The sequence below is a fragment of the Phalangium opilio genome, unplaced genomic scaffold (genome assembly GCF_054372755.1).
Source record: "Phalangium opilio isolate 3A_F unplaced genomic scaffold, DU_Popi_V2 ptg000209l_1, whole genome shotgun sequence".
Lineage (NCBI taxonomy): Eukaryota > Metazoa > Arthropoda > Arachnida > Opiliones > Phalangiidae > Phalangium > Phalangium opilio.
The window spans coordinates 2,318,784-2,332,461 of record NW_028324217.1 but is presented as its reverse complement, the minus strand read 5'-3'; the positions used below and the strand labels follow the sequence as shown (position 1 = coordinate 2,332,461).

The following is a 13,678-nucleotide window of genomic DNA, read 5'->3' as shown; positions in this document are numbered from 1 at the left end:
CTCTGTTCTCCATTCCTACTTCTAAAATTATATCTATCCCTGTAAATATAAAAGGAATTAAATATTAGAATAATAAATAAATGATCTCTTATTACAATATGATAATTAGTACATTTAATTAGTCAGATTAAAAATAATCAAGGACTACTGCCTCGCCATCCGCCATTGCTTTAGTGCAGGCGTCTGCTAGCCAGAACCATGATCTTACCCTTACGGGATTGGTTGAATTTTCACAGGTTGAGAGAGATAAGGGTAAGGTCGGGGTTCTGGGTAGCAGACGCCTGCACTAAAGCAATGGCGGATGGCGAGGCAGTAGTCCTTGATTATTTTTAATTCTAATTAAATGTACTAATTATCATATTGTAATAAGAGATCCATTCATTTATTCCTTTTGTATTTATAATTCCAGCCGTTCTTTCAATTAAAGTATAATCAGTTATGTTACCTGAACTTTTCCTTTAAAGTTATGTAAGAAGAAAAAATGTAGAGAAATATTTCTTAGACAATTTCGCTTTCATTTGGTTGGTAGCCGGAAGATCGTGAAGACAACGAGGAACTTAGGTGGATCTCAGCGTGGAACCACTGTGGCAACCTATATGGAAATTTCTAAACCTTTCTTCACTAGTCAAAAGTGAGCCTATAGTTGGATCCACGAAGTTTTCAAGAACATTAGGTAAGTTTAAAATGTCATTTATATTTTATATTTGATTTTGACCCCACAAGCGAAGTGCATGCCCCCCCCCTAACCCACAAGTTCCAAATGAATTAACATTGGAGAAGTGTTTATGATTGGAAGACCCCCTAAGTTTAATAAGTAAGAAACAGAACAGACAATTAATGATTTATAATTTAATTTCATCCAATCATAAACATGAGTTCCAACGTTCATCAGTAACTTGTGTTTGGGGGTACATACATCCCTTGTGGGGGGGGGGCAAAATTTCTGCACAGAAATTACATAAATTTCGACTCAAACAAAATTTGCTGCCTAATATACGTTAAGTGAAAATAGGTACGCTATTATTCCAAATAGCTGTATGCATTCCTACTTACGGAAATAATACTAATAAATATCTCGATATAAAATTACTTTAGTTTGATCGTATAGGGCAAAGGTGATAATTAGCTCTGCCTCTATCTCTCAATCTTATCAATAACTATGCAAATGTCAAGTGTTTAATATTTATTCATTATCAACAGTGATTTTAAACTTTGATCAATGACCTATCACCTCATTATCTAAGAAATGTGTTAAGAAAATATTGGTTTTAAACAAAAACTGTGCAAATAATAATAATAATAATAATAAAAATAAGAATAGGAAACGTTATAGCTATTATATTTATTTAGTTTATTTTTAAAACCAGAATATTTTTTTTAAATTTTGTTTTCGTTTCACATTTACGCTTAGATTTATTGTTATAATCCAAAAATAGTGTAGTTCGCGTGTTTATGGCATGAAGCGATAGAATACCAATGAGGTATATAAAATGAATTTTTATAAGAGGTATTTTTTACCCTAAAAACGTACTAAGTCCTAAAATATTAATCAAAAATGTCTTGATTAGAATCAAGTCCTAAAAAGTATCGATAAGACTGAGGTTATCACTTGACTGAAGGATCAGATATTAACTTTTCTTTTTAATTGAAACTTAAAGGCATGCTTAAGAAAAAACAACGTTCCATTACCGTTTTCCGTTGAAATAACTTATTTTACAGGTAATCAATTTCAAAAATTTACTTATCTCGGGTTTTCGGGCACAATTCCATTCCCCCAAAACATTTTATCATTACATTAATCACTTTTGAGAGAGTACGTGTATGACATTCCCTCATTTGTGCCCGGCATGCTTCGCAGTGGATACGTTTTAAAACAATGGCGGAAAATTAAGTAGGGACAGTTAGATTTTTACTCGTGGTTATGAAAAATGATGTAATGTCTAGTGTACTTCAGTCAACAGTCATACTGTTCATTCTCATAGCTCAGGACATGATTAATGCTGCTCACTATTTCTCTCTCTAGTTTCAAACAATGGTTAGAGACCATTCAGTGCCGCGGGTCGCACATGAATATATTTCAACTACAGTTTACATCAATTCTCCGTGGTCGTACTATTAGCGGGTTAAGCACTAATTTGTTCAGAACATGTCTCGAAAGTGTGCTTGTTGTAAGTTTTTAAAGCAGTGTTGCAAATGTGTGGGTAATTTCCCACATCGTGGGAGATTTAGGTTTGGTTTTAGGCTCTGTGGGGAAAAAGTAATATTTTTCCGAAATCAATCAAATGTCGGAATTTTCCTGTTCAAGGGTTAATAGTGCGAAATTTTCAAAATTTTATCCGGTTTAATAATTTCAAGCGACATTTTGAAATAAATTCGGTGATTTTAAGTTTGGCACTGAAAAAAAAGAAAGCATATTTTGAGAATTTTAAAGCTTTATAGCATTTGTACATATTGTGAAAGCCATGCGGAGTGATATTCCATATTAAACTTAGTATGATAAAATAGTCCAGATAAATATGACTGTAAAAAAGGGGGTGTGGGAAATGCGGCAAATTTTTAAAATGGAAGTGGGAAAATCCACTTTCTAACATTAGCAACACTGATTTGAAGGTTTTGGTCATGGCTAAACAGACCGCTCATTCAGTTTTCTATTGTTTTAAAGCTTATTTTGACACGTTATCTCTCAAAAGTGATTAATGTAATGATAAAATGTTTTGGGGGAATGGAATTGTGCCCGAAAACCCGAGATAAGTAAATTTTTGAAATTGATTACCTGTAAAATAAGTTATTTCAACGGAAAACGGTAATGGAACGTTGTTTTTTCTTAAGCATGCCTTTAAGTTTCAATTAAAAAGAAAAGTTAATATCTGATCCTTCAGTCAAGTGATAACCTCAGTCTTATCGATACTTTTTAGGACTTGATTCTAATCAAGACATTTTTGATTAATATCTGCTCCTTCAGTCTTCATTTTAATTAAGATTGTTAAGAAACTGTTTTACATTTTCAAAATCTACACTAAGCAGAAACATATAAAAAGGGGACCGTAACTTTTGCTCAATCAGTCATTTATTTATAATGATACTCCAAAAAATAAAAACGTAACTCATTGAAAATTTGTATTCTTATTGTAATTAACATAATACAATTTTTTACAACCCTTTATTGAAACGCGAGGCGCTCCCCTAAAAATTCCACAAATAGGACCAAATTGACAGTTTTACACAATTTTTTAAAACGCTGATTTAGCCTATGTCTGTTTAACCTTTAGCTCAAACTTTTCATAAGCCCAATATGAAATTCGGATGTCCTTAAAACTTCTCAACGACGATCGGAGATTTTCAATTTCGAACTTTTTTGTAGCATTAACTAACGTCTGTTTGATATTAAGCTTATAAACCTTAAACACAATATAGTCAGGGCAATGCCGACTCAATTTTTAAGGGCTACCCTAAAAGTCCACAAAGGTGATCCAAGATTGTTAATAAATACGCCTAAAAAGTGCCCTCTTCAAAATATGTAGCCGGGGAAAAGAGAGCGTGATCGAGTGGGCTATGCTAGTGGGTATTTTGGTAGTAAGTAACGGGGGTTGGGACTCCAGGCATAGCCCGCTCCATCACGCACTCGACAACGCAAAGCAGCTCGTGCCAGCGTGGGAAATAAGGCGGTAACACAGGGCAAATGACGAGTTTAAAAATCGCCTGGTACAGTTCAAAAATTAAATCGGAGGGGGGGGGGTCAGTGGTCCACGAGACTACTAAAAAATTCAAGGGTAACCAGAGTCCACACATTAAAATTCTAATATTTTAATTATCCACTTCCTTAGCTTAGCAGACGACGTGCTCTGGCCAATGGTCACGGACCAGTTTATTTATTCCAAGTCAGGAGGGTCTCTGGTCTAATGTCCAGTTTAAAAAAATCCTTATTTCCCACCCTGACTCGCGCTATAGGGCAAGCAGCTTGCGACGTGTTGCGCGTGATCGAGTAGGCTATGGTCCGGTCAAAAGAAATCTTCAGTTCAGCCAAGAAGTTATATCAGTATCTCAGAGAGAAGATATAAGATGCCTTTGTATTCGCGCGCCATAGTCCCAGTCCCCCTTTCAAAATACAAGGGGGGACGTAAAAGGAGGCGCCGGGCTATTTCGCTCTAGTCAGTCGGAAATTTTCCTCACTCGCGTCGTCGCGCTGACGTGAGTTTTCAAGAACCAATGAGATGCTGGTTGTAATTTAGAGACGGGGATTGACTGCGGACCTACGTTAGGACTGGAAATAAAGCTGGAAATCTGGCGAATTTATATCTTCTCTCTGAGATACTGATATAACTTCTTGGTTCAGCGTTGTAAATAAGGCGGTGGCACAGGGAAAATGACCAGTTTAAAAATTAAATCGGAGGGGGAGCAGTGGACCACAGGACCACTAAGGAAATTCTAGGGTAACCAGGGTCCAGACATTATCTCAACTATTTTAATTACCCACTTCTTTAGTTTAGCAGACGCCGCGCCCTGGTCAATGGTCATGGACCAGTTCATTTATTCCTGGGCAGGGGGTCGCTGGCCCAATGTCTAGTTTTAAAAAAATCCCTATTTCCCACCCTGCTTCAGTTGGGAGTCTGACTCCTGGAGCTCCTAAAGTCCAGAGATGCATATGACAAGGATTCATTTCTCATAAGCGAGAATGGCCAACTCTGTTGTGTTAGAGACAGCCTGGCAGCCTGGTATTTTTTTACTTCTAAACAGCCTGGGAAATAAGGATATTTTTTAAACTAGTCCTTTGGACCAGTGACCCCCTAGTGTCTGAAATTATTTACTGGTCTCCGGACTGGTCCCAGCCTTTGCTCTCCAATAGATTTGCAATTAATAAACTGGTCCCGAGGACCAGTAACCCCCACTTCTTGAATTAAAAAACTAGTCCAAGCAATTAATAAACTGGTTTTGGACCAGAGGAAGTGTGCTATTTCCCAGCCTGCTTCTAAAGTTCTAAGTCAGCTGGGTTTTCACCTTTAAAAGTTAATACATCCCTTTAAAAATGTTATTAAATGAATGAATCTATACGGTTGCAGTTATGTCGAAATGAGAGCAATTAAATATGTGTCTTTGATATTTAGCTCTGATAATTTCAGAAACTTAGTAAAAAGTAGTGTTATGTATTTAACCAGAATTTATTTTATTGAAATTTATTAATAATTATTTAATTAAAAAAATTGTAATACTATTTTATGTTTTAAATTTCACAAATAAAATTCAAAACAGTAAACATAGGGCAAAGGTTATATTGTATTATAAATAGCCAGTGGGATTGATTTTAGCTATATCGCAATTAGAGCTCGACATTTTCTATCCATTATCCACAAATTAGTAATTAATTTGAATGAAAATAAGTGGATATCTTTTATTAATTGGGAAATAATGCACACACTTTACATTTAAATTTTAGAAGTTGAATTTATTATTTACTTTTTGTATGTAATATTCAGCATTAATTTGACTAAGACAATTAACTAATTACCTACGAGGAATTAACTAGTATATATGTTTAAAATTATAATTTAATCGTTTCAAAACTAATATGGTTTTGAACCGGTTTTAATAATTTAGTTATTAAAATTTGTGATTATCGATTGGTCAATATTGAAAATCAACCAATGGTGGAACGAATTTTTTTTAAACTCAATGAAACTGAAATATCAATGAATCATCTACTGAAAGAGGTATCAACCTATTATTTTTTTTCAAAAGAAGCTAAATAAGGATTAGATGGCTTGCTGCTTCAAACAAGATTTTTAACCATGAATAGAATATTTTGTTAATTTTAGTCAAATTTAGATATTCGGTAATAGAGTTGATATGAATAAAGCCGTTTTTGCTCATGTCCATTTTAAACTTTAATCACAGATTTCGCTATCCATTTCACAAGCATAATAAACACTACTGAAGGGCGCAAATCTATCTGTGATCGGTAATGGTGACCAAAATAGCAATTTGCCCAATTAATCAGTTTGAACTTCATTTGCACATTTCTACTCGTTAATTAGAAATGTTGCGAGAAATTTGAATGGAATATAAGTAGATATCTCTTTTAGTAGATAATTTTTGATGATTCATTGAGTTAAAAAATTGGTATCAGTATTTCAATTAAGCTTTGATATCAACAGCGGTTAATTTACGATATGGGCTTATGATAATAGTCTGTTTATAAGATAAAATCGTTACATCAAGTGTCACAAGACAGTATCTACCTCCAAAATCGAGTGTTAGTAACTTTAAAACCATCTCCTCGTCACAGGATATCCGAGGGTGAATTTATTATATCATTGATAGATAGACAAGATAATCTGACAAGGCGCAATAGCTCAGTCAAGTTTTGGCAAGGCCTAATACCGTTTTGCTTGACTGCATGGCGCGGTCAAATTCCTTTTAAAGCATAGATCATGTAGTATCCACCCTTGATTTTCATTTCGCAACACACGTTGGATTCGTAAACCTCGACGCGCACCACGATTTTCTAGAAGCATTAAAATGCAAACACAACAACACACTGAGCGCATACATTTTTAATAAATAACATTTCTAAATTCTCACTACAGCTGTTTTCGGGCTGAAGCGACCGAAAGACGGCGATAAATAAAAATTCTTCGGGGGGTAGTTTCGAGGGAACGAAATTCAAATGCAAGGCGCGTCCCATCAACAAACAAAATTGAATTCGTTTTATGCAATTATAATATTGAAATTTTATACAATTAAGTAATATTTAAGAAAACAAAGCACTACTTTCAAAGTCTAAACTTTAATTAAAAGTACGACGATACGAGAAGGCGAAGTAGTAAAGGGCAACGAGAGGTAAACATTTTTTTAAACGGCAAAAATGAACGTTAAGCCAAGGCTTAGCGCAATTTCACCGCCTTAAAAAAAGTGCCTAGTTTAGAAATAGATTGTGGGACAATCAAAAGGTGGAAAATTATGAAATTAGGCTTATATTAAAGCTTGAAACCTACTTTAAATTATATTTAAAATCCATCCATGAGCAAATCCTCAAAAAATATGAAAATGGCAACGAAAAAGGACCCACTCTCAAATTTTTTTCCCCTTAAAAAAATGGCGGCCACAAACGGGGTAATTTGTCACGGCGGCAATATTAAAGCAGTCTTATCTCACTATCGATAGGCCATTTCAACCAAAAGGCATTAAGAAAAAACAATCGGATTATTAAGACGCAACTATACGTAAAAAAAGGCCAATATTGGTCTCGCTGATATTTACCAATAAAACAGCGTATCCATGCTAAAATATCGCAGATTGGGGTAGTTTTTAAAATTTAAAATTAAACATACTTAAAATTAATTTTTCTCAAAAACCTTAAAAATGGTCCTAGAAAAAGGTTTAAATTTTGATATAAAACCGTTCCCAAACGTAACAAACGAATATTTCATTTCAAAAGGGTTGCGACAAAATGGCTAAATTTGAAAAAAACTCCATGTTATTTCTATGGGAAAATTTAACTTTTTCACCAAAAGGGCTGAATCATTTTATGCAAATGAAAACCACCCTTAGCAACTTTATTTTTTATAAAATAAACTAATGAGTGGATCTTTTTGAAATTTTAACCACATATTGAGGGCCCGAATTGTAGTTCTGTGGAATTTTTTCAAAGCAGTTAATACGATACAAAAAAAGTTATAACCAATCAAAAAACCATCCTTATACATTAAAGTCGGTATGAGGTCTTATCTAAGAGAGCTATCGCTCTCCTAGAATACTCAATATACTAAAAATAATATATAAACATATTTTTTGATGGTCAAATTTGATATTGTTTCTAACGCTATATCTCAGCAATGCCTTGACCGATTTCAATAATTCTTTTTTTAAATTAAAGACAATTTAAATGTCTATGTCGTGAAAAAGTTTGTTTTCAAAAAGTCCATCTGTGGCCTGAGATATTTGAGGTTAAAATCACCGTGTCTATATTTAGACGCAATTTTTGTATTCACTTCAAAAGTATCTTGTAATTGTTTTTAATTTCAATAATTCTTTTTTAAATTAAAGATAATTTAATTGTCTATGATCGTAAAAGGCCTGAGATATTTGAGGTTAAAGGTCACCCTGTTTTTGTACGTACCTCAAAAGTAACCTGTAGTAATTGTTTTCAAGAAAATGCAACGAAATCGTTAAGAGAATTAATTATAAAAGCTAGTTTTAACTTAAACAATAGCACCCCCCATACTTTACCCTATTTTCAAAATACTGATAAACAAAATTAAGCAATTCATGTACTATAGCGTTTACACTAAACTACAGAGTTTGGTTAAATACAAGTGTTTCTGCAGGTACTTGTTCGTTTTGTGTAAACCTCAGTTAAAACCTTAATTTGTTGTTTATATTCACCCACTAATCTCCAACAGATGAACTACGTCACGTCAGTGGACTGTATGCACTTTAAAACAAGTACATGTCGTGTTTAACGTGTAGATGCAAAAGACTGAGCTAGTATTCTCAGCGTTGGGTATTTTCTGAACAATGTACTTGCGTTTTACCATTTGTTAAATGGTTAAACCGACAAACCAGTCTCGTAGATCTACTTCAAAACGAAGCTGAATGGTTGCTACTTTAAACTAATTTTACTTTGCGTAATTAGTAAAAATTGTACTAGTAACATATCCACGCAAGTACAAGGGCATTACCTCCTATTCCAGTACTATATTTTCTTTGATGTAATTAGCGCTTTTGTCCTTGAAATGTAAATTCCAAGATTATTCACGGTTTATTTGTGTTAATTACAACATATTTTTTGTTGTGTTTTTATTCCTCTAGACTTCAAAAGTAATTTATGGCCATAATGAAGACGTTTACCTACACGATCCTGTTTACTGTCGCGGCCTTGTTTGGACTATTTGGACAACGTGACGCTGGAATTTTCGATAAATTCTCGGACAAAATCTCCAGCTTTGAAATGGATTGGACATTCAACGATCAACCCACACCGCAGTTCAACTTCTGGGAGCAAAAGATTTTGCCCATCATGTTGAAAAGAGTCCTTGATAACGCAAGAAATAAAGCCGTAAGTAAAAACCCTACTGCATAAGGTCATAAGATACGTGCCATTCATAAGTTTGTCGCTGGTTACAAACATGAGCTTGTGATTTTGAAGTGATTGATGTAACTAGGTCACGTGTCCCTTTTCATCTTAGGCCACAAGTCCAGATGGTGCTATAGTTTCTAAAGAATGCTTTGGTTGTAAAGTCGGTATTGGTGCTATCAGACTATGTACAAAAATGGGCTTACCTGACACGACAATCGCAAATACCATCGTGGTAATCTGCAAGGTTTTCCAAATATTCGACGCCGAAGTTTGCCAAAAATTTGTCGACGTTTTTCAAGTACTAGTTCATTATCGAACCAATTAGTTGTGAAATTGATTAAGTATTTATGTTATTAGGAACAAGTACTTTACGTTTTGAGACGCGTGGACATGGAAGCCGGTGAAATATGCGGTGTACTTTTAGGTGAGAAATGTGGCGCTGTTACTAGTCCAATTTATCACTGGGATGTACCACTTCCTCCCATACCAAAGCCACCAGTTGTACCAGTACCACCACCAAAGGCAAGTTCCATAATTGGAGGTTAATTATAGGACATGAGTGGGATTAATTACCGTTTCCCAATCAGGCTGGAGCACCAGTTCTCAAAGTACTTCACATAACTGACATTCACTTTGACCCTGAATACACCGAAGGTGCTAACACAGAATGCAAGGCTATGTTGTGTTGTCAAAGTCGAGATGGGCCGGGAAAGGGCCCTTCAACAAGCGCGGGAAAATGGGGAGACATTCCCAAATGCGATACTCCATTGGGAACGCTGCAAAATATGCTGAGTCACATCGCGGCTAATCACAAGGTTCGTTTCTACCACTAAATAGCTTCTGCTCCTACAGATATAATTTTGATTTGTGTAATTAATAGATAGATTACATCATGTGGACCGGTGACGTACCACCCCACGACATCTGGGAATCAAGTCGAAGCGAAAATTTAGAGATTGTTGAGACAGTCAGCGAGATATTGTTGAGCTATTTCCCAAATACACCAATTTTTCCCGCTGTTGGTAACCATGAAGCTGTACCAGTAAATAGGTAAGTATTACACTGCCATAATCTTAGGCTATTTCTTTCATTTTAGCGACGCTTCTTATCTTTAGGCTAAAAAACACTAAAATTCCCTTTGCATCTCTAACCACACGTAGCTAATACGAAAATATTGATTTGCGTGACTTGTTAATTCTTTTTTTTTCTTAGTTTTCCACCACCTGAAGTGACTGGTAAATTCGCTATATCTTGGTTATACGATGGACTCGCTGAAACATGGTCCCATTGGTTGCCCAAGGATACCGATTACACAATTAGAAAGTAAGTTAATTAACTGTACCGAAAATAATTAAATATTTGAATTGATTACTAGTAAAATTAAGTAATTAAGACAATAATTATTATTCTAATAAATATAATCTATAACTTATTTTTCAGAGGTGGTTATTACTCTGTTTTGGTTCAAAAAGGATTTCGAATCATTTCGATTAATTCTAATTACTGCAATGGCTTAAATTGGTAAGATGCTTTTTTATCTACAAAAATATTTAGACAATTTCATCCCTAGTTTATTAAAGGTTGTTCGTTTGTTTGTCTGTCTGTCTGTTTGTTACACAGGTGGTTATTACTAAATTCAACGGATCCCGCCCAACAATTATCTTGGCTTGTAGATGAATTACAAAATGCTGAAATGAACGGTGAAAAGGTACTAAATTTTAATTAAGTTTAATGTTAATTTTTAACTAATTAAAGGGTTTTTAATTAGGTTCATATTATATCGCATATACCACCTGGTAAATTCGATTGCATTCGAGTTTGGAGTAGAAATTTTAATAATATAATTACACGGTGAGGTTTTAAATATCATAAGTCTATAATCATAAGTTTGAAATATGATTCAACTATTTAAATTTCAGTTACGAAAGCACAGTTATGGGACAGTTTTATGGACATACTCATTTTGACGAGTTCGAGGTGGTTTATGATGAGTCGTTGACCAGGGCGACGAATATGGTCTACGTCACGCCATCGGTCACCACCTATTTAGGGGTCAACCCGAGTTATAGGATATTTACGGTGGATGGAGATTATGAAGGCAGTACCAGAGTAAGTGTTTACAATACAAATAATAGACCTTACAACAATTAATGTTTCAACTCGTATTTGTAGGCCATTTTAGACCATGAAACGTACTTTTTAAACATTACCAAAGCAAATGAATCTCCGGTGTCTGTACCACAATGGGAGAGGGCATACTCGGCCAAAGAGACATACGGGTTACCTAGTCTGCAACCCGAAGATTGGCGCCAACTAGTAAATAGGTTGGAAACAGACGATCAACTATTTCAATTATTTTATAGGTAAGATTAGCCTATATTTTATCATAATACGTCGCTAAGCCTTGGATGTTGTTTTTTTTTTAATTTTGTTTTTATAATCAAGGTTGTATTCAACTCAAAGCGGGTATAATCAAAAACCATGTGTCGGAGAATGCAAAGCGGAGATCATTTGTGATCTAAAAACGTCCCGGTCAAACAACCCCTCAGTTTGCCCACACGCTAATTAATTAATAATTAACATAATTAATGTAATTTTAATTTTAACTTTAAGCATAGCCAAAGAATCTAAACTGATAAATGGAATTTTAATTGTAAATAAACAAAGTGATTATTTGTTTTAACTAATCAGAAGTTGTTTAATTTTAATTTTAATTTTAATTTTCTACGAACAATTAGACGTAGCTAAATAAATTATTCACGAATCGGAAAAATAAATTCAGATATATTTTTTATACCGTCATTATAGTTGTCTTTAGTTTTTAGAAAAACATTTTTGGGCCCTCGATTGGCCTACTGCGCTTGCGCTCTTAAAACTTTTCAGGATAAAAAATCGCACCACAGTAGATCAGTTTAGACACCCCAAAATCGTACAAAAAGAGCTTGCAAACGTTTTGCGAGTTCAGTTCTTGGAACGTTACGCTGGTTGTCGACCATAAACTCTTGTCGGGTCTGGGCTCAATTTTTGACGCATGTTCGGCTGAACTTCTTGCGACTTGGATAGACTGGACCTCGTCGAGTCAGCTGGATCCTTCTAAAACTGGTATTGTGCGTCGTTTATAATTAACATATATTAAATTCTTGTCCATTTTCTTCTTTCAGGGTTCATGGCTGATATTTTAGTAAACTTTATAAATATTTCAAAAATTTAATTGAACGTTTTTATTCCTTAATAAACGCTATACACGATCTTAACTTCAGTTGTTGATCTTTCTAGACGGTTTAAGTCTAAATCCTCTTTTCCAGACAAACCTATTTATTGATTCATCACGTTGAACAGTTACTTTTTCAATTTATTTCCTTTATTATAAGTTTATAAGTGATATGTTCCTTCCATAATTATGACACTTTCTCTATACAAGTTCGTAATGCTACTGAGAGACTTACAGTACTCGAGATAACTAGTTCGAGAAGGAGAACGACAATTAAGCTAGTCAATTGAAGTCTTAACTACACTCGGTGGTGGTGGTTAATTAATTTTGCAGCTAGGACCAAGTTCCATCTAGGTTCTATTTAGTCTGAACTTACTAAGCCCAAATTTGACAGCAGCGCCTCACCAGTCGTATGTCGCTTTACCCTGAATCTATGACCTATACTTCAAACACTTCAAAATTACAAGCTCCAGTTTCTAAGTTACCAGTGACAAACTTATGCATGGAACATATCTTATGAACTTATGTCGATAGTGAAGTAGTGGTAACACTGCTGTCACATGTGGCTATTGGTACGACCATTTGGCAACATTCAATAAACTAGGTTGTGTTTGTGCAACGTTGGCATGACCGTGTATTGAGCCATTTTAGCATATGTTATGTTTCACATGCTTAACGTTTTGTTATGTCTTGATATATGCGCTGGGCTACAAGGCACCATTTACTTTCATGTTCTAAAGCAGTACGCCAATATTCGACTACACTTACTCGAGGCACGTTCACACTTTCAAAACCTGCTGAAAACGGTTTTGAAAGGTCAAAATGAAAAACCATCGAAATCTTTCATGAGCAAATATGTTAACCCCCCCCCAAAAAAAAATAATGCAGTGTGAACGTGTCTTTAGTAAAGTGAAGGTTTTCTGACCCAAGTCGTTAGGAAGTTTTTGGCTCCCAATATACGAAACTTTATGGTACAAACTATTAGAATTAATGGGTTAACCATGTAAACGTGGAATTTCTATTATGCCTACGAAACTACAATATTGATTTTCTAAGTAAAAACGTTTCGTTTTGTTCGTTTAACTTAGTCTCGCCAGTCAGGGTGCTAAAATGATGCGTGTATATTTTTTCAATGTTATTTTGAGGACGTGTTTTCAACTTCGAAGTTGTCAGAGAAAAATCCATACGTAAATATTAAATCAGTAACGAAAACAATGAGTATTTACCCACTTCAGACTACAATAGTTTTATTTTCTATTATATTGTCAAGTTTTTAAGTTAGGCTAAGACTCAATCTTCAAACGGTTGTTGAATATCGCGGGTCAGGTAAATTTTAGTTTGACGACGTTATTGAGGAAAGATTCTTGTATGTGTTTACTCCAATTGCCATCAAC

The 13,678-nt window shown here is 34.7% G+C and overlaps 1 protein-coding gene and 1 long non-coding RNA gene across 2 annotated transcripts; one reads left to right on the top strand and one right to left on the bottom strand.

The window, feature by feature from the left end:
• The first annotated feature begins 523 nt into the window (after positions 1–523).
• LOC149618328 (sphingomyelin phosphodiesterase-like) lies at positions 524–11,760 on the top strand. Its single transcript, XM_089855553.1, has 13 exons — positions 524–673; positions 8,806–9,052; positions 9,183–9,371; positions 9,431–9,595; positions 9,661–9,888; positions 9,954–10,123; positions 10,286–10,396; positions 10,514–10,594; positions 10,694–10,781; positions 10,842–10,924; positions 10,993–11,182; positions 11,246–11,436; positions 11,519–11,760. Exons 2-13 carry the CDS (start codon positions 8,822–8,824, stop codon positions 11,640–11,642), a joined length of 1,851 nt encoding a protein of 616 aa, XP_089711679.1. The 5' UTR covers positions 524–673; positions 8,806–8,821; the 3' UTR covers positions 11,643–11,760.
• LOC149618329 (uncharacterized) lies at positions 9,017–10,998 on the bottom strand. Its single transcript, XR_016375501.1, has 4 exons — positions 9,985–10,998; positions 9,446–9,919; positions 9,277–9,374; positions 9,017–9,210 (listed from the first exon to the last, which is right to left on the bottom strand). It is a non-coding gene; the product is annotated as an uncharacterized LOC149618329 (long non-coding RNA).
• Positions 11,761–13,678: the final 1,918 nt, after the last annotated feature.